A 27,981-nucleotide genomic window follows, 5' to 3' on the forward strand; every position below is an offset into this window, starting at 1 on the left:
ATGAAGAAAATCAGTGTGGTGAATCTTGATAAACTTTTAGACAACTTCTCAGAGATAGAAAAGGTAAGTGAGGAAATAAAAAAAATAATTTTAGAAAATGAAATCCCTATTTACAAATATTTCATGATGTTTCAATAAGCTTATCATTTGAAAGTTTCCTTAAAGTGGTTTCAGCTAACTAATATGCCTTTTAATACCAATACTTCTGTTTGGAAGGTGGTTGGATGGACAGTATCCCAGAGTGATACGAGTGATTTAATAGAATCATAGAATGACAGAATATCCTGAGTTGGAAGGGACCCACAAGAATCATGGAGTCCCACTTCTTGCTCCACACAGCACAAACTAGAAATCAGACCATGTGTCTGAGAGTATTATCCAGATGCTTCTTGACCTCCAGCTCAGGCAGTGGGTGCTGTGCCCACTGCCCTGGGGAGCCTGTCCCAGAGCCTGACCACCCTCTGGGTGCAGAACCTTTCCCTAACCCCCAGCCTGACCCTCCCCTGTCCCAGCTCCATGCCGTCCCCTCGGGTCCTGTCGCTGTCCCCAGAGAGCAGAGCTCAGCGCCTGCCCCTCCGCTCCCCTCATGAGGGAGCTGCAGGCCACCATGAGGCCTCCCCTTAATCTCCTCTTCTCTAGGAGGAACAAACCAACTCATCCTCAACCAGAATCCGCAGATCAGTTTCAGTGGGCTGCTCTCCAAACTTTTTCTCCAGTCTGTACATACAGCCAGGGTGGCCCCATCCTAGGTGCAGAATTCGGCAGTTGCTCTCGTTCAGATTCATGCAGCTGATCATTGCTCAGCTCTCTGGTTTGAGAGATCTCTCTGCAAAGTCTGCCAAATCTGAGAAGCCTCCTTTTCTAATGGTGCTGAGGCCAACTCTGGCTTCTCAGGAGAAATGCAGGATATCTTTTTGTAACAAAAACATCTATTGGTGATACCAGTATTACAGAGCTTTGCTGGACTTTCCTTTCAGAAATTGTTCCTTTTTTCTAGAAAAATATCATTACTATAACAGGAGCATCTGTTCTTGTATTCCGTATGCATTGAGCTCTCTATTTGTCAGTTCTTAGGAGATTGATCCACTGAGAAAAATTGGTACTGTAATTCTTGTTAGACCCACATTGACCAGCTCTCCAGTAATTGATCCTGTTCAGCAAGTCCATACTAAAGATAATATAGATTGTGCACCTGAAATATTTTTCTCATAGAAAAAATATATTATACCAATTCCCATTCACACACATTACTCTGGTGCTCAGTGAAGGCATAAGCAGTCTCTTATGCAAAACAGTAGACAGAAACTTACTGATGAATAATGTAGAATATAGACTACAGAATTCAGAAGAAAGAACTAGCTTCTAAGTAGTGAAGTAGGTAGTGTTCTTAGTTCAGCAGAATCAACTGCACGGTCTTTCAAGTCTAAAACTTGAATGCCATGAAGTTCAACAATGCCAGGACCAAGGTCCTGCACCTGGGTGACTGTGTGATTAATTGATAGTGAGCAGTCCCATCAAGAAGGAACTGTGGATACTGGTGGATAAAAAACTGAGCCAGCAATGTACACTTGCAGCCCGGAAAGCCAGCTGTATCCTGGGCTGCATCAAAAGCAGCATGACCAGGAGGGCAAGAGTGGTGATTGTCGCCCTCTGCTCTGCTCTCGTGAGACCCCATCTGGAGTCTTGTGTTCAGCTCTGGGGTTCCTAGCACAAGAAGGACACGGACCTGTTGGACCAATTCCAGAGGAGGTCCACAAGGACAATCAGAAGGCTGCAGCACCTCTCCATTGAGGACAGGCTGAGGGAGTTGGGATTTTTCAGCCTGGAGAAGAGAAGGTGCCAGGGAGACCTTACAGTGGCCTTTCAGTATATAAAGGAAGCTTATCAGAAAGATGGAGAAAGACTTTTTACATGTACCTGAGCCTGTAGTGACAAGACAAGGGGCAACAGTTTTAAACTGAAAGAGGGTAAATTTAGGTGGGATTTAAGGAAGATTTTTTTTACAATGAGAAGCATAAGACATCAGAACAAGTTGCCCAAAGAGGATGTGTATGCTGCATCATTGCAAGTGGTCAAAGTCTCAAAGCAACCTAATTTAGTAAAAGATGTCCCTGTCCATTGCAAGAGAGTTGGACTGGCTGATCTCTAAAGGCCCAGTTCAACCCAAGCCATTACATTCCATGATGAAATTTCCAGAAAGTCAAATAACACAGGCTGCAGTACTGTGTCAGTGTTAATTTTTATATCCACTTAAAACTCAAAATTAAAAACTTATATCAAAAGATATTAATGTAACATTAGTCTTTTTCCAATTTTCTAGAAAATATCAGAAATTAATGAAGCAAACAATCTACTGGTTCTTCAGCTGGAAAAATCTAACAGGTTGCTATCATTAAGCCAATCAAAGGAGGAGTCAGTAAAAGAAGGTAAGTTTTTGGGTTGATTTTTGTTTCTTTGTTTTTTAAGAAGTCTGTTTTTGCTTGTATTCAGGAAGTTCTGATAAATATTTCCATTATTTTCAGGTATATAAAATACAAAAATGTAGTAGCAAGGATCTAAGATACTGCGTGAAAAATAGTAATGCTTAATCTTGTGTCACATAATGGAATCCACCTCATTTTCTCAAAACAGATAAATTTAATTCACAAATATATTTTGAGAACTGCATTAAAGTAACTGTTTTCCGCTTGATTTTAGTATCCACCCACTTTATTGGATTTTTAAGCAACTGCAATACCTATGAAAGAAAAACTTTATGATATTTTTTTCTGTTGATAGTGTTACTTCTTTTTCCAAGGAAACAGGGAAGGAGGAAAAGGGTCACCTGAGCTTGAGACACCTGATGACGTTATTGATCCCAAATGCTTACCTTTTTCTTCCATACATGTCTTTAGAGCTTCTTATGAACAGCTGCAGTTTACAATTGCCAGCATTTCTAAGCAAACTAACACCAGCAGTTCTACTTAAAGTGTTAGAACTGTGACTTGTGTTAATCCACAAGCAGCTCGAATATCTGTGTAGAACAATAGGGTCAACATTTGGGAAAAGTAAGATCGTCATTGACATTACCATGTGTCTGTCTGAGCTGTTCCATTGTTTTCAATATGGCAAATGTCGTGTTTCACCTGGTTGACAGAAGTGTTTTGCCAACTGAAAAATGAGCCAGATGTGTTCTTGAAAGCCTGTTCCACTGTCTTCTGAAATGTCAGTTTGCTTGTAATTAGAGATGGGATGTCAGGCTGGTGGGCCTCTGAGATAACACGAGGAATTATTTTTCTTAGTTGTTTCTGTGATTTGGTTTGTTTAGGATAACCCAATTTGGGGGCTGGAATACATTTTCTACCATGCTGACATGGCTATTAAAGTTTAGTATTCCTCTTTGACTATTGCTCACTTAAATTAATTCTGGGCTGTTTTAAGAACCTTCAGCATTGGTGGTATATGAGTGTTTGTTTTACCCAGACATTTATTTGACTTCCCAAAGACTGAAGATCTGACCAAAGTGATTAGACTTTGTATCTGTGTGAAATTTAATCTCTGAAGAGGTCAGAATTAAACAATGTGACAGCCCATTTTCAGTTTATAATGTCACTGTCAAGTTTCTATCACAATGGCATTTCCAACTCAGTTACAAGGTGTTAAGAATACCATGTAATTCTTCAAGCTTGAGTTCAATTAAGCCAATACTGCTGTTGTAAGTTCATTTTATAGGCTTCACTTGTGTTTCACCTTTATTGTGATCAGAGATTTGGTTGTATTTCTTTTACTTTATATAGCAGATATCATTATGGTGCTAAAAGTTAAGAATTATAATAAAATTTTATATCAATATTAAAAAGATTCAAACTGTTCCATGGAAGCTAATTAATGAAATGGCTTTTTACTGTTTTACATGTGGGAATTTTAAGCGTCTATGTCACAATAAAACAGCTGTCAAATAAAGGAGTAATTAAAGTGAAAACTATTAAATTAAGATTTTTTTAATACTTCTTTTCTAGAAGTATATCTTTTTAGATGGGTATTTGACAAAAAGAGAAATAATATTTAGTATTCAGCATTGATTTTATGCTGTGAAGGCTTTGTGGTTTCTTATTCTTCTGTAGTTCATAGAGTTGCTGAAAGGTGCATTTTTTTGTAGAGCTTTGGTATCTGACAGATTAACTTGATAAAACTTAGGAAACAGGGTAGAAGTAAACTTAGTTGAGCACTGAAGTGAGGTTGCCAGTAGGTTCACTCAGACTTTTGCTGGGACGCAAGTAATTCAGCATATTCACAAATGAATTGGAAAAACTTTTGAGTGAGTAAGTGAAGTTTGACGGTGATACTAATCTGTTCATTTACAATGAGACTCTCGTGATAAAGAATGACAAGGTGATAAAATGAGGAGGTGAAAATCAGTAGCAGTGCATATGGGAGGCTTCATATATAAACAGCAGTTGGCTGCTTCTCGGGAAAAAGATCTTGGTGTACTTGTGGACAGTTCTCTGAAAATATCCGTAGTCACATAAGCAAAAGTAGTGGTAGGCATGATTATGGAAGTAACATTGTCCCTTTAAAGTCCGTGATTTTCATACAATGTTCACATCCCCACATGTTAAAATGGACATACCAGAACTAGAAAAAATAACAGAGAAGTCAGAAAGGTTTTTTATTGTCAGGGAGGAGCAAGGGACAGGGAGCTGGGAACCAATCATGTATCAAGACTCACAGAGACAGGATCCTCAACAGCAGGGACCCAGTCCCATCATACCCATGCAGGGCAGGCCAGCTGGCATGATGCTGGCTGCCAAGGTCAGACAAAATTCCACAGTACCGAAAAAAGTACATAGTGATTGTACAGGTCCAAGGTCAAGGTAAGAGGGCAAGTCAGGATCAGATCCAAAACCCATAAAAGGGGCCAGATATGTTCTTATCATCCCCAGTGGATTCATGGTGATGAGGCAGGTCTGAAATCAAAGCAGACTGCACCCAGCGCAGAGATCAATGGGGTATGTTGTACAGGCACAGGCACATCTGCAACACAGCTGTGACTTAGCTCAAGTTTAACAAAGGGCAAGAGCCATAGCTTAAAAGCAGCTCCAAGTGAAGGAGGGGTGGCTATTTCCAAGTTATCTTCTAACTTTCTTGAAACAGATTTTATCAGGGTCAGTGAGCTGGCCCTGAGCCCAACCAAACACCAAGGAGAGAGTTGGGGAAGGGTGTTCTTGGGGCCCACACAGGCATGGCCACACTTAGGGAACATCTGAAGAAAAACACAAGTTCATTGATATCTTTCCACCCTGAAGTGAAAAAAAAATACATCTTGTATGAATGATAGCTGTAAAATTATGACATAGAGAAAAAGAATAGGTAATGATTGTGATAAGAACTTGATGGAAATCAAACTGGTTGATTGATTTAAAGCAAACAGAATTACAAAAAATCCACACATTACAAAATTATGTTGTTGAATTCCCATAGAAGCTTGTGGATATCAGAAGCATATGTTAGTCCAAAAAGATTACAAAAAATAATGTAAAAAAACTTTATCATGTTTATTAGAATATAATAGAACAGAATAGAATAGTTCAGTTGGAAGGGACCGTCAAAGATCAAACTGTCTAACCACTTCAGGGCTAATTGAAGTTAAAACATATTGGTGAGGGTATTATTGAAATGTCAGTTGAACACTGACAGGTGTAGGGCACCAACCACCTCTCTAGGAAAGCTGTTCAGTGTCTGACCACCCTCAGGGTAAAGTATTTTTTTCTCATGTCCAGTCTGAACCTCCCTGGTGCAGCTTCATGCCATTCCCACTCATCCTATAATCAGAGAAGAGACCAACACTCTCTTTTCATTTCCTCTGTTGAAAGCAACAAGGTCACCTCTGAGTCTCCTTTTCACTAAACTAGACAACCCAAGTGTCCTCAGCCTCTCCTCAGCCCTGTTAGCAGCTTTGTTGCCCTCCTCTGGATGCTTTTCAAGGACCTTAACATCATTTGTATATTGTAGAGACTAGAACTGCACCCCATATTCAAGGTGAAGTTGCACCAGCACTAAATATAGCAGGAGAATCACCTCTTTTGACTGCCTGGTTATGCTGTGTTTAATGCACCCCAACAAGCAGGTTAGCTGCCAGGGCATGATGCTGGTTTATGTTGAGCCTGCTGCCGAGCAGCACCTCCAGATCCTGTTCTGCTGATCTGCTCCCCAGCCACTGGTCTCCCTGGCTGTGCCTGTGTCCAGCATTGCTCCATCACAGGTGAAGCATTCAGAATTTTCGCTCACTGAATTTCATGACGTTGATGATTTCCCTGTGCTCTGACGTGTCTAGATCCCTCTGCAAAGTCTCGTCTCTCTGGAGAACCCAAATCACCTCCCACATTAGCATTGTCTGTGAACTTGCTGAAGATGTGTTCCACTCCTGCATCCAGAGTATTGATAAACATGTTGAACAGAACTGGCCTAGAGTTGAGCCCAGTCACCACCAGTGACCAGAAGCCAGACAGATATAGTCACATTCACTGCTACCCATTAAGCTCTGCCCTTCAGCCAGTTCATCACCCAGTTCATCATTACTAAGGCAGGACTTTCTCCCCATGAGTTCACTATGTCTGATAATAGCCTAGTTCTTTAAATGCCTTTCAGCGGCATCCAAGATAATTTTCTCCGTACCTTTTCCAGGCACTGAGGTTAGACTAACAGGTCTGACCTGTGTAATTTCCTGGGTCTTCTCTCATGCACTTCTTGTAGATGGGTATAACATTAGCTAGCTTTCAGCCAGCAAGAACCTCCCCAAGACTCCGAAAGTATTTAACACAAAACAGTACCTCTCACTCTGGTCTTCCCTATTTATGTTTCTTGGAAGATGAGAGGATACATTTCAGTAGTGTCTGTCCAGCTTTTTATTCTTACCTGAAGTGTCTTCTACTGGGTACTAAGAAAGGGGATAGTGGAACTTTGGTCTGACTCACTAGACTGATTTGTTTTTCTGTTAATAACAAAAGACAATGAAGGATAATCATTCAGAGACAGACCAAGAAGCTTCATTACTGATGAAAACAAAGAGCTGAGTTTTTACACAAAAGAGATTTTAAAGAGGGGAAGGAAAGCGTTGATGAAAGAATTTAGTCTTTCCATAAACCTGTGGTATGAAAGATAGCAGAGAATGCACAAGAGACAATGCATAAAGTCAGAGCAGCTGTGAAGACTGCAGCAAGGACACTGTAAGCAGAGTGGACTGAAAACAGGTGGAATTCAGAAGAGAGATTTGAGCTTCTTAAATAGTGGTGCCTCACATCACTGAGATATTTCACTGTGTTAAATGATTTGAGGAGATAGTTATGCCCCAAAAAAACTGAGGAGTGTGACCTCGAGCTGTTTAGCGGCAGATGGAAGAGGGAAAAAAAGGCAACAACAACACATCTCAATGATACTCATGTTGTAGTAGTTGTACAAATTGGTAAGGATACTGAATTCTGAAGGAACAGAATTTCTGGAAGCCAAAAATTCTTGTCTAAAAGTAAAAGATTACAAAACTACTAGCAGCAGTAAAGGAAAAATCAAAAGGGGGAACTTGGAACAAAGTGGGACATCCAAAAGTATTTCTGAAAGTTACCTGGTGATAAGATACATGAAAGATGCCAAGGGCAAAAATATATTTAGAAATTAATGTAATTAATATAGCCGATTTGTTAGGTTAATAAGGTGTTCCAATAGAACTCTAGCACACCACAATACTTGAAGAATTTATATAAGTAACATTTCTGAACTGCATTCGTTAAAGGTTGTCAGGAAACAGTTTCACAGACAAACAACAGCTGCCGTGTTAATGGAGATCAGCACTGATTGTAACGTTGAAAGTATTTCAAAAGGTCATTACAGCTTTTTTAGTAATTAAAAATTAGAATAATTATAAAATATTTCCAAGGCATTTTGCTTTTTTTTTTCTTTTAAATTTGATAGTAATAAACTTTGTACCTTTATCAAATTCACCTGCAACATTCAACCTTCAGAAGACAGATTTATGATTAAATTAGTATCATACTGTATAATCAGAATCAGAACACTGAAAGTGCTGTGTCAAATAGTTTGATTCTTTGCAGAACCTTTTTGAAAGTCAAAGCACTGTGGCATTAAAAACCATTTGTTATTATTCATGGAGATATAAAGGAGTCCTGTGCAGCACTGAAGAAGATGCATGAGACCAAAAGCAGCACTGATACTTCCATTCTTACTCTGGCAAGAGCTATCCTAACAAAGCCTGGCTGTGAGAATGGCTTTTATATAATGATAGGGCCAGCTGTGGCATGGAAAAAAGGATTTCTTCTAGCCTCATGTCCTAAGCCACTTCCCAGAACCCAGCTTAGCCACATCTCCCAAGAGTATCTGTGGAAGAGTTTGGTCCAAAAGCTGAAATAGCTGGGTCTGGACAGCTGCATCAATTTTTTAATGAACAACGTCAACATGCATTCTTAATGCATGTACACTCTCAAGTTGAATAATATTCTTACGTTCATCTTACTACAAATTTAACGCAAGAGCAAATGGACTTGTAGGACAGATAAACAACTCAGCCTTAGACTATAAGGCTTAACAGTAGACCACAAAGCAATTCGCAGAACAGCTAAGGAAAAACATGAGAGACCACATGCTGGTGAATGGTTCACATATGATTCCAAATAAACATGCTGCTTTCAGCAAAGGAGCAGAGAGCAAGAGCAGCGTGGAAGGAAAGGCTCTTGTTCTGCCTACCCTCAAGGAGTTGTGGCTGCCAGTGCTGGTGGGGTGCAGGAAGTGGAATTTTATTCTTGCTGAAGAACCCTTTGTTAGTATGAGAAACAGAAATGAGAATCACATTTCATGCCCCAAGAAATCTCCAACAAGTATCAGTGAGAACCTGAGGGCTCCATGAAATACTTGATTACCAGAAGTCTCTTTGGAAATCCTTAAGGTACAAGAAGAGTGGGATATGCAAAGGAAGAAAGAAAATGTATAAAACTCAAGGGGGAGACGAGTGCTACTGAAGGCAAGGGGGACACTAACGAAATATAAGGTACAAAAAGATGAGCAACTTGGCAAGTATATACATTGTCTGAAAGATAATAAATAGGCTTTGCTTTGTCTTAATGTGCTCTTTGCTAGATTCAGCATAAGTGAGATTCAAGACCACAGTTTTTGTGTAGTGTAAATCCTTGCAAATACACTTAAGACATTTTAGTTTTCTCCTCCAAAGTGTTTTCAGTGCTGACTAAATGGAGTCCTGTGGTGCAGACTACAGTTCTGAACAAAAATATATCATAGTTTTTAAAAGAAAGCAATCACATTGTTTCCACAGAAAACTTAAGGTGGTTCTATTTTGACTAAAACAGTGTTTTGGGTTTGTTTTTGTTTAGTTTGGCCACTAATTACTTCACTTTTTTCAAATATTTCTTGCAGGACTTGCTTGGTAGCTGTAGATATTGCTTCCAAGTAACAAGGATGACATATTTTCTTAGCATCTTTGGGATTAAATATTCGTTGACTAGTGTTTTGAAGGTGTTAAAGGGAAAAAAAAAAAAGACATTGATGCATTTGCTCTATAAGAAAAAAAGCAAATATTCTATTCAGCTCTAAGTTCAGATGGAAGACAGTGCAATGAATTATAAATTAAACTTGGAAAAAGGTCTGTTAGGTTTCTTTAATCTTTGGTCTTTAGTCTTTCTGAATGTAGGGAGTGTTCTTTACAGTGAAGGAGCCATGCAGAATCCATAACAGATGCTAATACCAGTGATCAACAAAGCTGCAACCATTTAGCCAAATTTTGGTTTTCCTTCCTTAATGCAGGCAAGCAAAACCAGGTGCCCACTAATTCTGTCCAGTCACAACTATAATGACAGAAGGAATTTGTCAATATTTATCTTTTAAAAATAATAAAGATAAGGAAATATTCTTGGGACTAGACAAAAGAGTGGCTTGCACCTGAATGCCTGTGCTTCATTGTAAGACTACCTGCTGTACCCTTGTTTACTCAAATGCATAGATGTTTACAATTTGTGTAAGAATTACAAGCATTTGAGTTTATCTCCTGCATTTTCAAAGGGGAGAAAATTTGTGATAGAGTGTGTCGGTACAAATGGGCGTGATGACCTAGAGCTTCAGATTTTGAATAGGATTTTTCTGCAAATGCTGTTGGTACGGTGTGTTACCTAGCGCAGGAACTGAGAGCAGGCAATGTTTCTGTGCTGCTCCTGCTCCCTCTACCGCTTTGCTGGAGGAATTGAACAGGAGAATGTCGGCGGCTGTCACTCGGCTGAGTGAAAAGCACGCGATGGGGGAGTAGGTTAAAAGGTCAAAAGGTCTGAGTGGAAAACTGAATCTTGGAGCTGGAATCATAATTCATCATCTTTAGTCCATTATTTGTGACATATTCTTTAATTATAGGATGTACAATTGTCAACAGACCTTTGGCTTGGTGAGACAAGGAACTGTTACTTAGCACACATTATCAGCTGCGGGAATTAAAAGCAACTTCAGTAATGCAGTGGTACTCTGAAAACAGGAAGCAAAGTTTCAAGACTAAGCAACCTCAGTTTTTGTGTTCCCAGTCTTTGAAAGTTTTGGCGTTTTACTGATAAGGTGACGAGGAACAGAAGAGATAAAATAGTATTTGACGAAAATTAATGTTATGTTACAGGTAGTGCATATGGTCCTTCCTTTTCCTACAGCATCCTGTCTCATTCATGATAAGATTTTGATTTTCTATAGCTAAAAAGATGATGGTAGTGTTTTATCTCCTGATCACTATATCACTCCCTGTTCTCTCCACCTCCTCATTCTGGGAAGCAACTGTATGCCTACACATGCATTCAAGACCAATTATGATTACGAGCATTCATGGTTCAGATATGATAGAACTAAGAAAGGTTGATGTGAGTGGTTTGACTCACATTATCCTTTAAGTCTGATTTCTTTTGTCCTGCCTTTATCCTGTGCTGAGTTTCCTGTTTATCCACCTCACTTTACTGCGTGCTTCATTGTGTGTTTGTCATCTTACCACTACTGCCCTTCTTCTCTTGGCAGCTGCCAATCCTCTTCACCATTAGTTGCTTCTTGACTCACAGTTCTGTTATCTATCTTCCAAGGCACGTCTAGCTCTGCTGTGTCCTCCCATCTGCATCTGTTTCTTTCACAATGTCTTACCCAGTCTCTGCCTTCTTCATTACAGTAAAGCATCTTTAATTACCAACAGAAGGAAACAACATGGTTACAGAACGGAGAGGCTGACATCAGCTTTTATTACAGAGCAGCAGTTACCCCTTAGGAGGTATAATAGGAGACATCTTGTTCACTTTTGGGGGTGTCGATTTGAGTCTTGAAAATACAGTACCAAGTTGTAAATGGTCTCATAGGGAGCACATACAAAGAGATTTTCTGAAGTCAACAGCTTGACTGAATTTGAAATGGCCACATTTTCAGAGTGGAGGTCAGAAAAATGTTTGATAAAGGCTAGGTCTCCTCCATTGACAGTTAAATGTTCCTGTTCTGAAAAATATATATTTTAGCAATAATGACCATTCATGTGATAGGAGGACAAATGCATGAAAAATAATTACAAAGGACATTTTAGGAAAGCACCATCTCTCAGAGCCCACAATGGATTTTTTCATGTTCATTTTTACTGCTGTTAAGTATGCAACTCAATTTTTGTAAGCTTGCTGTTAGTTTTCATACCTTTATGTACTTTTTATCAATTTGTAATGCTCATTGTATGTAAAACATAATTAACAGCCTTAAAATTACTGTTTAGCCAGCTTCTATAAGCTAAATGGTGTCTTCCTTGCCATATTAAGATAGGAAAATGTTTAATAAATGTCATTAACTGTTAAGCAATTGAACATTAGACACCCTGGAACTGTATCTTCAGCAACATTTAAGAACTAAAACATTGCAGCAGACAAAACTAATTTAATGTAGAAAAGCAATTTATTTTGCTTTTAAACTTCCTTTATTAAAACATTTATTTGCAGATAATGTTGTGTATCAGAGTTCTCCAGTGTTCTCTTTCCCCCTTCATAGATTGTGGAATTTAATGGAGATTATCAGAGTGCTTGATACAGTATTTGGAAATTCACACATCTATCCAATAATACCTGGCTTATTATAATTTTTCAAACCCCTATCCTGTACACTGTGATCACTGTATTTTTTTCCCAAATGTACAGTAATTCCTATTCATGCCCAATATTTGCTGTTTAAGTAGCTGCCTACAAAATGCTCAACAGGCTTTCCTTTAGCATACCATTGTTTTGGCTGAAGTTCACCTACAACAGCAGATACATGGGATGACAAGATTGCTAAATAAGCAAAATCTCAACTATGAAGTAATTTGCATTTAAATTATTATTTTAAATGCCCAATCTGTGTATAGCTTCTTTACTTTTTCTGAATTCTTGTGGTCTGTTAACGGAAGGCTATGGATTTCCAAGCTGATTTATATAGTGCAAGTAAGCTTTGAAATATTACATCCTGTAAGTTATTTGTGCAAAAATGTCCTTCTTAAAAGTCGTGTGAATTAAACAAGGTTAACTCACAAAGAGAAAGACGAAACTGATTCTTTAAGAAGAGTTTAAATCACCATTACAGCGGGTAAAGCAGTATATTTTTCCTACTATTCAAAAAAAAAAAAAAAAAAAGTGAATTGAATATTCTCGGAAGACCAAACAGAAGGATTTATGCTTAAAAGTCTGTTACTAAAAATGTATGTTTTTCTCTTACATTTTTATAGTGTTTTTAAAATGTTACCTAAACCTGGTGTTTATTATTCTTTTACAATTGCTATAATGAATTCCAAAATTAAAGTGGTGAGGAAGTTATTTAAAACTACTGGATTTCTCATTTCTTCTAGAATGTACTACCCTACAAAATGTGATCAAGGGTCTAACACAAACTCTTGAAAACCACTGTAACGTGAAAGGTAAAAGCAAAAATGTTCTTATATATTCTGTGCAGTATATTAAAATAAGTAGACTTTTACAGTTTTTCTTTATATTCACATGGTGTTTTTTTTTTTCAGAGAGAGAAATTCAGAGGCATCTTCTCTCTTTTTCAGAGAGAGAAATTCACTGGCTTTGTTTCATTTCAGGGATGAAACAAAGTGTATCTAAAATCAATCCTGTGCAGATTTTGGTGGTCTATGTGCTTAATACATGTCTACTGCTATTATTCTACTTAGAATCCACACATAAAAGAAGTTCTGTTTCAGTGAGATCTTTAATTAATTTAATTAATTTTATTAGGATTTACTTTTTTTTTAGCACAGCACAGAAAATTTTAGAAAATATTATTTGATCACTAAACTATAGTTCCTTTAAGCATTTATGTGTTTTTTGTTTTTTCTACCAATGTGCTTTGTAAAACCAGTCTTAATCCTCAGCTTAATGTCATTAAAATCTGGCTGTTATCCAGAAATACTCAACAATTACTCACTGTTGTTTTAAAGGTAAATAGAGAAATATTTGTTATATTTTTATACACATCATATATTAAAGTATCTTTATATCACAGTTTAATTCTACAGCCTATACTCTATTTTATACCCATTGTGTGTTCAAGGAAATTTAGCATAAGTATTAGTAAACTTCTAAGATCTAGAAGTATATGGCTGTTCTTAATACTCAGAATGGATTGTACTAATCAAGAAAGCAGTAACTGCTTTTTCTGAATTCTATTTTTGAGATGCTGCTTTCCAGTGTACATAATTATTGTCATTGCAGACAGTCTTTATAAGAGCTTACACACATTAACTGAGGTGTGGCTTTGAGAAACAAGTCCTTAAAAAGTTACATCTCCTAACTTGAAAGTGCTGTGGACCTTATAATAATTTGTTTTGTGAGCCAGTTAACTTTGCATATACATGTAGGTTTTCTTGACTGCATTGGTAATCAGAAGAGAAATTACTGTTCAAATACCCAACAAATATTATGAATAAATTATGAATTTTCTTATTCAAAAAAAAAAAAAAAAAAATAGTGGAGGCTGAGATTATGTAGCTCTGTAAATTAAAATTATCAAGTCTAGAATATGTAAATTTTTGTAAAGTTCAGGCAACTAAAAAAAAATGCAATTAATTTATTTATTCTGCTTTCATGCTAATAACTGTCAAAATGTACCTTTTAGTATATTATTCTTATTTATTTATTTATTGTTTAGATGAAAATGATAGACTGAAGGAAAACATTCACATTTTGGAAGAGAAATTAAAGGCTTGTGAACAGGTTTGTTACAAATGATCAGAGGAATTCAGTCAGAGGAATAGTAATCTCTCTTTCTCTGTTTCTTTGGGAGTAAATGCTGTAAAAAGAATAAATCCCTCATAATAAATACAAGTTACCACCTCTGTACTGTTATCCTTCCCTCTCTGGTTTAGAAAGGAGGTAACATAAGCAGGGCTAGCCACATGCTGTGTGCTATCTCTGTGCTATGATTGCGTATCTCTTCCCTTATAGGATTAATGATCTTATTGCCAGTTTTCTTTGCGTGTGTTTACACTAGTCATAAATGTATATTAAACTTTTACACCAATAGACCTGTTATCGTGACAATTTGAGAATAAATAATGCTTTCAAAAAGACACATGCAAACTATTATTATACATGTCTTTTATGTATAAATGCACATCTAGTGATGTTCTGAAGGCACTTAACTCGACCACCCTGTATATGCTATTACCACCAAATATTAACTGCCTTTGTAAGTGACTTAAAGAATTGCTTTGGTCAGTGTCTACCTACCATGCTGAAGGCTCTGACAAGAGCTTTGGAGTAAGCACCTCTACAAATACTATCAATTCCTTTCCAGTTACAGAGTATTTCTCATTAGAGCAAACTTAAAACAGGTGTGCTCAAACTGTTCACTTGAATATCAGTGCTACCAACATCACAACCACTCATACCACTGATGTTTCCACTGGTACCAGTGTAAAGTCCTACAATCCTAAGATCCTTGGAATAAGCAATATTAACAACCTTGCATACTTTAAATACCATTTCTGTTATATAGTCCTACATTCAAAAATCCAGTAAGGTAAAAAATGTAGTCACTTAACTAACTGCAGCACCACCTCATACCCTAGACTGGGGAAAGGAATACCACCTCTACATTTGCCTTTTCTCCTCATAAGTGAAATTTATAATTTTATTTTAACTGGTAGCTGTAATAAAATGAAAATTGCTGCATCTTTCATCTGTAGACTTCCACCAGATTCTTTAAGAAGTAACTGGAATTTTAGAATTGAACAGGTGCAACATAAAACAAGTACTGAATTATAGAGTACTGTGCATTTTGATGTGAATGTTGTGCTTTGCAGAAGGCTTTCTAAGCAAGCACAGAAACCTGAAGATTTTTATGAAGCTTTTTACATTCACAGGAATATAAAGATCAGATTGAGAAACTTATGATAGAAATTCAAAACAGAGAAGAAGCCCACAAATTAGAAATAACACAGTTGAACTGCAACATAAGAAAAAAATGTAAGTTCTCTCAAGACTAAATGCTAGATAGTTGGGTAAACTATGTTGTAACCTTTAAGAACCATAAAGAGCTATACTCCTAGCACAAATGCAAGAATTCAACTTCTTCATGGAAAACACTAGAGAACAGTTTCTACTTAGAGTACAGATGTCATACTGACAAAACAATGACACCTGAAAGCTAGAAAAGGATAGTGTTGAACTGAATTTGATCTTGGCTCAAGAGAACAGAATCATAGAATCATAGAATCATTCAGGCTGGAAAAGACCTCTAAAATCACCTAGTCCGACCTTTATACTGGTACTGGCAAGTCCACCACTAAACCATGCTACTAAGTTCTACCTCTACACATTTCTTGAAGACCTCCAGGGATGACTACTCAACCATTTCCCTGGGCAGCCTGTTCCAGTGCTGCACAACCCTTTCAGAAATTTCCCCTAATACACAACCTAAACCTCCCCTGGTGCAACTTCAGACCATTTCGCCTCATCTTAGCACTTTGTGCCTGGGAAAAGAGCCTGATCCCCACCTTGTTACAACCTCCTTTAAGGTAATCAGGGTACAAGGTCTCCCTTAGAGAATGGCAGTAGGGTAACACTACAGCAATGTAAGATGAACAGAAATTCCAAAAAAGGTAGAACAGACACTGTGAACTTTGACTGAACATCTGAAGGAATGAAATTTTGGGTTAAGTGCTGTGTGGAATATTACTGAAGTGTGAGCTAGACTGCTGTGAGGGGGTGTTCCAGCTCAATAAGAGCATGACATCATACCTTTTTTTGCAGATAAATAATTCTGCAAAAAGAAACACCTGATTGAAGTATTAATATTCTTTTCATTACTGACATAGCCTTGAAAAATAGGATTTTTTGGTTATCCACTTAGCTTAAAAAAAGGTAAGTAAAGTCTTTGTGGAATTTGATCTACAGAATGCTTCTTTAAGGGGACTTCATCTCACTTTCATGGAACAGGATGGTTTCCACATAGCTTTGATGTGTATTTTGTTTGACTGAAATTGTTTTCCTGTGAAATACGAAGTTCTAATATTTGGGAAATGTTGTTTTTATTTTTTACATCTAATCATATTCTATAATTTAGTCATCATATTTGGTGTTACTGTGTTATTAGCTGAAGCACAAGAGGTGGAGTTTAGAGAACAAATAGAGAAAAAAGAACTGGAAATACTAGAGCTAACTAGGCAGCTGAAAACCCAAGATGAAGAGAAGCAGAATGAAATAATTAAACTGCAGATGGAGGTATGTTTTATTCTGAGTTCAAGATCAATTATGCATTGGGTAAACTTAGAAGACTGTGTAGTGAAAAATCGCATAGTTAGTACGTAAACTAACATGACGGAACCTATGAAACTTGTGATCATCTTTACAAAGATCAGTGGCACATGTTCTCTTCTGTAATGGTATCTGAGTAGTTTCTGCTCTGAAATCTAGTCCTGCCTGATACACATGGAGAGTGAAGTTCAAGGTGTTCTTGGTTTAAATTACTTGAAAATTTTGCTATTTTTTTGAGCTATAAAAAGTAATACTTTATATTTATTCTTAATCTTTTTTATTTCTAAATGCTTGGAAGGTGGTTTATTATTTTTTTTATTAATTATTTTAATTTTATTTTTTAAATAAACATCCAAGAGTTTTAAAACTTCTAATCCTGCAGAGGTTTGAGTAATAGAATTCAACATGTATTTCATGGCTCAAGTTTTAAGACACTGTCCTCACTGCAGAAAAATTATGTAAATACTTTAAACCTTTCACATTAAAAAAAAAAAAAAATCAAGGTGTGAAAGTGTTTGGGCTGAGTTATCCTTGGAACATGAGGGAAGGGGGATGGTTTCAGAATTTTTTAGCATCCGTTCATTTTCTCCTCCTGCATATATATACACATATATAGATATCCTTGTATTAACATACTTTTTTTTCCCCTCTTGCTGGGTTGTTAATGTTTTTAATTTCCTGATTCTTTCAGTTCAATTCTAAATTGGCAAGAGTCCAGAATAAAACAACAAAGTCATTTTCAGATGCTTCTGTCTTGCCACAAAGTATCTATCGAAGGGTATGTGCTTTAATAGCCTCTAATCTGCATATTCAAACAGCCGTTCTCTGGGGTGTTACTGTGTTCTGTTTGTTCCACAATAAATCTTTATTTGGGAAAAAAGAGTTCCATATCTTACAGGGCCCATCTTCACTCTCTCCAACACATCTCTCCCACCTCTAGACAACTAATTTCATGTCTTTTGCGCTGATGTTGGTATAGATAGAGTTTACCTTAATACCTTTGACATGAACAACAACAAAAGCCTACACGTGAAGTGGTTTTAATACAGAATTTTTAACTTTGGAACTTAAGGTAGTAATAACATCAATAACTGATACAAATTATATATGCATTATTGTCTTTGTAGGCTGGGAATTTTGTGATGTCACAGAAACAGGATTTTGGGGAAGTCATCTTTGTAATGTTGTGATAAGAAATACTGAGAAAGATATTCTAATATTTTGTATTAGCAATAGCATATTGCAGGTAATAATCCCACCTGATTTTTATGAACAAAGACTTTTCTTGCATTTTTGCAGAAGTTGCAGCATCTCCAGGAGGAGAAAAACAAGGAAATTGAAATTCTACGAAACACCATAAGAGACTTAGAGCAACGTCTTAATAAAGGCCAGGACTTGCACTTCAAACGGAGGCGGTTTTGAGTAAATAGCATGAGGCACTTCAGTAGTACAAATGATGAGAAACAGTGTATTTCAAACCAAAAAAGTAAAGTGAAAGTAAAAACAACACATGAAGAAATACTGAATACTTTTTATTGAAAATTCTCTTTCCATATATTCCAAAAGTAGGCATTCTGTTTATATCCATACTACTTTCTTGCTAATTAGCATTCACCATAAAAAGATTCAGGTTTCGTAGGAGTAAGAGTTTTCCTATTAAATCATCATTAGTTATGGTGTATGCTTTCAAAGCAGCTTTCCTTTCTTGAACACTCACTTCATCCAGGAATCCTTTACACAACTGTGTCTGTAATTCAACTTGGTTAATCAAAATTAGAGAAAGCTAAGCTACAAACAGAGAAATTACACAAATGTCAGTGGTATATTACCTTGCTAATCAATACAGATTTAACAAATTCAGTACTGTCATAAACAAAGATAAACATTAAACCAAGACTGAGTTTGTTCTGTCCCTTTCTGTTAAAAATGTTGATTCCACACAAAGAATTGTTAACACTTCTCACTTCAGACATGATCTTATTCATCATTCAGTGGGATTTTACAAACTGTAGTAGAATGTATCAGTGGATCCTGATACTGCACCTAACCCACAAATGTAAAGCATACAACTGTGATTTTAAAATAATTCAATTGTTGCTTGTATCTTACACTTGAGATAAAAAGTTATTTTGGCACACTGTTTAGAAATAAGCTTTTCTTGTACATAATTTGTATCCCCAGGTCAGAAAAAGCTTTTGAGTATATTCTATCTTAATTAAAAAAAAAAAAAAAAGGAAAAAAAAAAGATTAAAGTGTCTGTTTTGCTTTTCTTCTATTCTTGATTGCAAAACATCAGACAGGAACCCCTAGGTCATAGTTTATGTTCCTGTCCTCACAAATGCAAGCAGAATGTTAGAAGAGAAACAAGGAAGACAAATTAATCAAGAATGCCGACACCTCCCACATGCAACTGAAAAACAAACTCTGGGTTAATTAAATTCCTTTATATTAATGAATTTTTTGTTGATGGAGTTTGACAGGTATTATGTAATTCCAAGAGCACTGCTCTTTGCAAAACCTTAACTCTACACTCCTGTCACCTGTTGTGGTCTAATTTTCATTTGGGAGTAATGGAAATACTTCTCTATTAATCTATTATTTTTTTCCACTGCTGCAATTACATAAATTTAGGCAATAGGACTTCCTTGCATTTTTAAGGTGCTTAGTTTGTTTTTCATGCTCAGTTTCCTGCCCTTTCCTGTCACTGTCAGGTGTCGCTAGTTTCACTTGCTCCTGCTGCTGGTGACTCTCAGGCAGCAGTGAGCAGACGTCACTGTCAGGATTCAGTGATGTCCTCTGCTAACAGCTGGCCGTGTCACCTGCAAGAATTTGGAAGTGCTCCGCGACACTGTCAAGTGACAGCATTTCCTAGCTCTTCAAACAAAAGGTGTCGACAATGACAACATCAGCTACTGGATGTTGAGTCTGACGATGCTGTCTGCCAATTTCAGGTTAACTGGTTTTTACAGCCGGTTTTCCCTTTTTTTCATAGTTTTGTATCTTGTCTAAGAATTTCCACACCTTCTCCTGGAGGAACAATTTCTACCTGTTCATGGCTACCTGTCTGATCATGTATGTTATGGTCAAAAACTCTGTGACGCCGACTGCTGTGATGGTGACGTCTTTGAGTTTCAGAAGGAGCCTGATGGTTCTGATTTTTGGAATGACGGTGGTGGTGGTGGTGCTGTTTGTGCCTATGTGGTTGGTGGTTGTGATTTGAGTGTTGACCACTTGGTTTGGGCTCTACCTCTGCTAGCTTTTCATCTGCTTTTTTCGTGATGTTTTCGCATGTTGCATCAATATCAGGTTCCTGCAAAACATAGTTTGTACAAAGCATTGTATTTAATTAAACTACTTGTAAATATTAATCATATAAGTATTTTTACAGTACTTAGAACCCAACCAATGAGCTATTTTAAACTGCTGTTTATAAGTAGTTTTGAAAAACTCATGGAGTAATGTAAGGGGTAAGCTACCGTCTATATTTCCTTGCAGAAAAGAACAATGCATTTAACATTCCAGCTTCCAACAAAATCAAGAAAATACAAAGACTATCCAAAAAAGTTCTCTCTGTAACCTCTCTGCCCTGGAGGTGGGTGGGGAGGGGAAATCCAAACAAGTTGGCTTCAAGAACAGAGTCTACCACACCCTCTGTGATGCAATTACAAAAGAAAAACTGGAATGAAACATCTGCCTCCAAGATTTGTTGGAGGCACAAAAATCCCCCATATCACCCAGATCCCTAGCTTAACTGCCACTTTTCTATGGTTGGACACCTCAGGCACAGGTAAGCACGCCAGTGGAGCAGCTATGAAAAACAATCTCATACCACTAAGAGTGGAGTTGTGGAAGATGTTTCCATAAAAATAGATAAACCAGTCAGCAATATATGTCCAGTTGCTGAACACGAAAGCTTTCTTTAAATAAGAACATTGCAGCTGGCAAAGTTGTTCAGAATGGTTTCTCCATATGAAGATTAAAGCACATTCATGTGTCACTGCTGCCTGGTTGGCTGTAACTCTGTAATAGGGCAGGGAAGATTTTCTGTCACATACTTTTTGTGTCCTATTTCAATTCCCAAATTGTTGTGTTTATCAGACTGCATGATTCCAGCTGTGATTATTTGTGTAAGCACTAGGGGCTGAACGTGAGCTAGGCACAAAGGTGCCGTGTGCCTTCTGAACATCATATGTGGTGTTTAGCATTTTAAAACTTTGAATTGTCCCCCCTAAGGCTAACCAAGAGGGGGGAAAAAAAAAAAAAAAAAAAAGTGTTTGTTTCTGAAAGTGCTGCTTTGCTGAAAAAAAAAAAAAAAAAAAAAAAAAAAAAAAAAAAAAAAGAAAAAGGGAAAAAAAAAAAGATGTGAATGTATCAAAAGAAACCTTGTTTTACAACACTGAAAGCTGGACAGGCCTCTTAACATTAAATTTTAGAAAATATGGTTTACATAATTGCTAATAAAAATATTCTCACATCCAACCTGCCTGAGGCCTACATTCAGCTGAAAAGCTGCATGATAGAAACCAAAACAATGATTCTTGTCCAACGTTCATGACTATGTATGCACGTTTCTTGGTAATCCTTGAAGTATTTCTGATCCCTAGTTATATGTAAAACAAAGCTACCCTTTTTCTTTCATAATAGTAATAATTGTCACATTGTATTACCAGTTTTTAAAATTAACTATTGTATACTGTACACAGTATACAATAACTGTATACATTTACTTCTATACAATATATTATTGTATGTTGTATACATTCAAATATAAACTAAAAGGAATAGTAACTCACACCAGCTCAGATTTGGCTGCCATGTTTCCCCCAAAAATACTATTTAATTACCTACCTGTCCCCAAAAATGGTATCTAAATGCTCACTAGCTCCAGAAACAGGATTACCACACAAAGTTGTATTTAGATTTCTGAAAATGATTTGCATTTAGGTCAAGGGCAGGAATTTAAATAATCAGTCTATTCTAAATTACATCTAATTCATTTTCAAAAAATATGTAAATGTTCTCTGTTAGACCCATGAAATGTCTAGACTCAAAATGATGTCTTTTGGGATTAATCACACTGAAAAAAAAATATAAGTACTGCTCAAATCCAGTTTCCTTTCTTATTATATGAAGAATTAAACTAGAAAATACCATGTAAGAGCAGTTTCCACACTTGTTTTCACAGTATGCAATCTTAATAGCTTCTTCTACATAGTTGAAAGACAGGAAGGAATAGGGAAGACCCAGGTGGTACACTAGACGGCCGCATCTAAGAAGAGAAAGAACTTCACAGTTACGTATGCAGAAACATACACAAATAAAATTAAATATTTTTTCTTAACATACCTTATTTTACTCATGTCAGTCCACCCACAATGTACAGACCAACAGAGAGCAATTTTCTCCAAGAAACTTACAGTAAAAACCAGCATCTGCCTTACAAATACCTGTCTGCTCAGCTGCGTCAGATGTAGTGTGAAGCCTGATTTCTGACTGACATAACAACTCCACGGGCAGAAAACTCGGCTTCAGCTGCACCCAGGTTACCAAAGGTTACAAAGGTTAGCAAGATCTGTTTTACTAACGAGGAGGGCTGTTTGCATACTGGTACAGATCACCACATGGTTATTGTGTACAAAGAACCACAGAATATCAGAGTTGGAAGGGACCCACACATCTCATCAAGTCCCACTCCTGGCTCCATACAGGACCACCCAAAAACAAACCAAATGTCTGAGAGCGTTGTCCAAACACTCCTTGAACTCCAGCAGCTCAGTGCTCTGACCACTGTCCTGGGGAGCCTGTCCCAGTCCCCGACCACCCCCTGGGTGCAGAACCTTTCCCTAATGCAACGTAATGTTTTTTGTTTGTTTGTTTGTTTTTTATGGGAATGAGCATTGTGATCTATCTCCATTAGTGATCTGGTGTGCATGAGTGAATTTTTACAGTGCGTGTTTGCCCCATGTCTGTACTGTAATGTCCTGGTATGTCCTTGACCAGCTGGAATAAATGTGCAAGCTGTACACAAGGGCACCTTCTTATGCGCCCCACCTGCAATGTCAACAGCAGTTCCTCCAGCCTTAGCTCCCTACATGTTTGCAGTACACATCTAGGACGACAGATTGGCAGGACAAAAATTCCTAGAACCAAAATGGACCACAGCCAAACTATTGCCAAATCAATTAAAAGTGCCAGTGTAGGTGTATCCTATGTGTTGACAGCACAGAATTGTTCAACCTTTAAACGTTGGCCAGGTATCAGCTTTGGGGACCCTCCACGGACGACGTTCTGTTTGTCTGTCATATAACATCAACCTTCCATACTGGGGCTTATTTGCTCCCTAATTTGCATTTCATGCCTAATTTCATCATGTTAACCAAGAACAAGAAGGACCAAAAAAAAGGTAAAATAACTTTCTACTTCTCTAACAAACTTCATTATGCTTCAGTATGAACTGAGAATGTTCTTTACACTAGCATAATAGTAACTGAGATGGACATCTTAACTGCAGGACTTTTCAAATAATTTCCATCACTTCAAAACTGGAAAATCAGGACTTCAAGTAAATAATTATTACTAGTTCTGCCAAAAGATACATGTCCCTGTGACGCCTTCAGCAACTTCAGTCACAATGTTTTTGTGAGAAGTCAGGTAGCTCAAGTAGCTTTTTTGGCTTGATTCTACTTTCAAATACATGGATGTAATGAAGTTGTCAGAGGATAAAAACAGCTTAACATCAGAATCATCAAATTCTGCACTCAACTATATTAATCTAAAATTAATAGTGATTAATTTTATGCAATCAATTATGAAGAAGAGTAATTATGAAGAAGAATGTACTTATCCCAAACTCACTTAGGCAAAAGCAGACTTTTGTTTCGTAGCTTCCTTTTCCCAGCAAAAGTTCAAGTGCTTTACTCAGTGCAACTTAGATTATAACGTTTTTGTTAGGAGATTATTTTAATGAATTAATATAGAGATTTACAAAGCATTAATCTAAATATGTGCAAATATTTTCCTGTTTTTTCTTTTAAACACAGACCTGTCATAGATGAGAAAATCATCTTTGTTTCCATTTAAGGTGGTCCACACATCAGCTTGATGTTCATCTTGTTGGTAGACAGTAATATACTCTGAAACACTTTCTTTCAGTAGGTGAAATTTCTTCTGGGAATAAGCTCCTTGATGATTGACAACCACATACGAGATATTGACAAGTCCTTCATTCTCTAGCTTCACTCGCAGGTCCTCCAGTCTAGAGGAGAATGTGAAGAAGCAAGACCATAAATCAATTGTATTGTTTTTTTCTGTTTGGTTGGTTGGTGTTTGTTTTTTGTTTTTTGGTTTTTTTTTTGCTTTGCAATGCAAAAACATTATTCTTAAATGTATGCATGCTTCCAGACATAAGTTATTTGCCACTTCAACAAAAGTTAATGTCCTCCATGTTCCTTGCATTACAGCAAATGTTTTTTTTCCTCTGAGTTTTAATGGCAACGATCTAACAACATTAAAACATCCCTGCTATTTGCCATAGCTATCCACTATGTCTTTGGACTTAATGATCCTGAAGGTCTTTTCCAATCTAAATGACAGTATGACTCTATGCTATCACCAAGCCAGACTCTACAAGAGCTTAGAAAGCTAAGAAAGACGACATCTGTTTTCAGATGAATTCAGTAATATTTTTATTGCAGTTCTTTCACACTCTTCATGGTCTAACACAGATAGCTTATGAGATGTCTGTATTCAAATGATGAGCTTTGGGTCACATAGGTGGTTAAAGAATGAACAAAGTGAATATATCAGGACGATGAAGAATCAAGAAAGCAAACCTTTATAACAAAATAGGTTTGTACAGCAGCCAGATGTGATAGTCAGAAAAGGGATGTTACATTAACAGGATTGAAAAAATGGCTCTATAGAGTGTGTTCAAAGCCTGGCTGGCAGGAATCAGTCTTCCTCTTTTTCTGTTCCATCACAAACCCCTTCTTCCTTGCTACCTAGTACAGAAAGCTGCTTTCTTGCTATACGATGTTTTCGTTCATTCGATCAGGATCACTCCATATGCATTACTCTATAAAACATTTTAATTTTTTCATTTCCAGGAGATACTCCAGAACTTGAAAGAATACAGCCTTTCTAAAATGCATGGAATCAAGTCCAACTACCTTGAAAGCCAACCACAAAGCTCATTTTTGACTTCGATGGAGGTAGAAATTTCCCATTGTTTCAAAATCCAGCTCTTGAAAAATTTGCAAAGACTATCATAATATGAACTTAAGCAGCCTAGAGGGGAAAACGCATATGTTATTACAGTGATCAAAATCAAGCCATGAAACCAGAAGTATGAGTTTTTAAGCCAAACTGATTTCACAACCACTAAATGAATCCAAGACAAGGGTTGTATGTAATTCCTGTTTGGGTCAACTTAAAGTTATTTCCTTGCTCCTGTTACTGTCATGCTACCTAGTTATTTCTACTGAGGTAGGTTCAAGAAACCAGCGCACACCAACATCTCAGGACTTGTATGAAAATATAACAGATTCCCTTAAACGCTTCATCATTTTTTGCAAGGCTAGTTCTTACTGTATCTTCTGGATTTTTTTTTTGTTTTATTTTGTGTATCTAGAACCTCTGAATAGAGGCTGTGAAAGAACATTAAAAACGTGTATTTTGATTTTCCATTCCCCCTACAGATTTTACATAAAAAATGAGTGATAACTGGACTGTTTCAGATGTTCTAGCCAAGTCAGAGAATTATGTTTTTTGGCTTCAGCATCCTACTATATTAATTATCTGCTCCTAGCTGAAGCATCTCTCTTGAGGAACTGTTTCTGTTGGCTTTCTGTGTGTTTTGGGTTTCACTGATGTCAAATTGATCTGATCTGATGCTGTAAATACCATCTGGAGAACACGATCTGTTAGTCAGGATGACGCTAAGAGCTGAAGAATCTTTGCCACCGGTGCAGAGCACTCCTACACCAGGGCACACACACCAGCTGGGATTGCCAGGGGCTTTTGAGGAAGCTAGTGTTCACTGAGTGCATCTGTAGTTGGGCATATGAATTATCCTCAGATGGCTTTAAAAAATCAACCACTCATGTTTTAACGAAAGATAGGAAAGAGATTTACGCTCACCTGGAAGCCTGCAGCAGGCACAGGTATCAGCTAGCCTGGAGGAGAGCCACCACCGTCACCGAGCCCCTCGAGTTCAGCATCGGGTTCTCCTCCCCGACCCGCCATTCGGGGGGCTCCTGGCAGTTCTGGGTCTCTGTCCCTCCTCCTGGGAGGAGACAGAGAACCAGAACTAGCCCCAGCCCTGCCCACATGGCTGGGCTTTATCTGAAAAGAGAGAAAATAAACAAAATGAGATCAATGCCTAAACGAAGTTCAGACACTGAAATTCCCACAACAAAACACAGCAGGATACTCATTCCATTCAGTTTAGTTAAAATAAATAAATAAATGAAGTAAAAGAGCATAAAATTGAACTACTGTTGGCTCCTTAATCATATTTCTTTCATTTTGCAGTTGAGTTCTCCTACATTAAGTATTTTTTTAAGTAATTAATTAATTTTTTGTTGTTGTTGAAAAATTTTTCAGAATAACTGAAATGTCTTTTAATGCTACTGAACAGCCCCATTTTTTGAAATCAGTGGTGCTGAGCCAGTTTACACTAGTAAGAATCCAGGCCAGTTCACTCCAGACTTGGGTATGAATCCAACCTACTCAATGGCAAGTCCACTTATTTACAAGAAATTGCACCACCAGAGTATTTTGATACATAGCAAGCATTACAGTTCCTGGCAGGAAAAGAAAACAGAAAAGAAAGAGATAAAGAAAAAGAAAACAGAAAAAGAGAAGAGAAGAGAAGAGAAGAGAAGAGAAGAGAAGAGAAGAGAAGAGAAGAGAAGAGAAGAGAAGAGAAGAGAAGAGAAGAGAAGAGAAGAGAAGAGAAGAGAAGAGAAGAGAAGAGAAGAGAAGAGAAGAGAAGAGAAGAGAAGAGAAGAGAAGAGAAGAGAAGAGAAGAGAAGAGAAGAGAAGAGAAAGAAAAGAAAAGAAAAGAAAAGAAAAGAAAAGAAAAGAAAAGAAAAGAAAAGAAAAGAAAAGAAAAGAAAAGAAAAGAAAAGAAAAGAAAAGAAAAGAAAAGAAAAGAAAAGAAAAGAAAAAAAGACAAAGTTTTTTAAAAGTCAGCTTGTAGCATTTGGATCCAGTTGAAAAATCTCTAAAGAATACAGGAATAGAAACAATTTTGCAAAAGCAGGAAATGAAAACTCAAGTTTCAGATTTGCCCTATCAAAAACTCCTGCCCACACTAACTCCTGCCCATACTAAGTCCATTTAATGTTTATGAAAATCAAAACATACAAGAAATTCTGTAGTTATCCTTCTATTCCAATAACATAATAATTTTGGGTTAATGTGTGCAGAAAAGTCTCAAAGTTTTAAAACTGCCCCCAAGCACATCCGAGGCTGTGGAATATTGTGATTCCAGCACTCACATCAGAGTCTGATAGTAAACACAGGATGTTTTGGACACAGTAAATTCTGATAAAGGGTAGGCTTTTCACCAATCTTGTCATATTCAGAAATAAATAAATAACACCAAACTTTTAATTACTGATCTTTTCAAACAAGAGCCAGCTGCTGCAGCGCCAGCATCATGTTGAGAAATCCTGCTGTCCCCACGTTCCCTGCCTGCAGTTGTACCAAAATCGTTTTTGGGTACAGCACTTTGAGGATGAGATACTGGCCCAAGAAGCATCAGCAGAGCCAGCTGTTCACTCTTCCCACACGTCTGGGACGCCGTCCACCTTCACAGGGCTCCACTAGGAGGGCGCGAAGCTCCTGGGGCATCTGGCGATGCTGCTCTGCCTCTGCAGCCTCCAGATGGGAGCCGCGCTCCCACTTAACACTTCCCTTCGCTTTTCATTTTCCAATGGAAATTTCCACCGTTGGCCTTTTCAGCCGGGGAAACAAGCGGACACCCTGCCAAATCTGAAGTCCCGGCGCTCTAGTCGAAGTGAAAACAGCAGACTTACCCCTTCCTCCCCACTCGCCTTGGCAGCGCCGCTCCGCTGCGCCGCGGAGGAAAGCGTGGTGGGGAGCAGGGCTGCGGTATTTATACTGCTCTTGTTTATCTCGCTGTGCAGACACGGTTCAAAGTTCAGGGAGCTCACTCCAAGCGACCTTGCAAGCAAAG

The 27,981-nt window shown here is 37.5% G+C and overlaps 2 protein-coding genes across 2 annotated transcripts; one reads left to right on the top strand and one right to left on the bottom strand.

The window, feature by feature from the left end:
- CCDC152 (coiled-coil domain containing 152) lies at window positions 1-19,023 on the top strand. The gene is made up of 8 exons (XM_068666611.1): window positions 1-63; window positions 2,321-2,426; window positions 12,866-12,934; window positions 14,170-14,234; window positions 15,386-15,488; window positions 16,618-16,745; window positions 17,470-17,556; window positions 18,078-19,023. Exons 1-8 carry the CDS (start codon window positions 1-3, stop codon window positions 18,198-18,200), a joined length of 744 nt encoding a protein of 247 aa, XP_068522712.1. The 3' UTR covers window positions 18,201-19,023.
- SELENOP (selenoprotein P) lies at window positions 18,298-27,981 on the bottom strand. The gene is made up of 5 exons (XM_068666610.1): window positions 27,821-27,981; window positions 25,917-26,120; window positions 23,821-24,033; window positions 21,930-22,047; window positions 18,298-20,088 (listed from the first exon to the last, which is right to left on the bottom strand). The coding sequence occupies exons 2-5, from the start codon at window positions 26,105-26,107 to the stop codon at window positions 19,441-19,443; spliced, it is 1,170 nt and encodes a 389-aa protein (XP_068522711.1). The 5' UTR covers window positions 26,108-26,120; window positions 27,821-27,981; the 3' UTR covers window positions 18,298-19,440.

Source organism: Anas acuta, chromosome Z (assembly GCF_963932015.1).
Source record: "Anas acuta chromosome Z, bAnaAcu1.1, whole genome shotgun sequence".
NCBI lineage: Eukaryota > Metazoa > Chordata > Aves > Anseriformes > Anatidae > Anas > Anas acuta.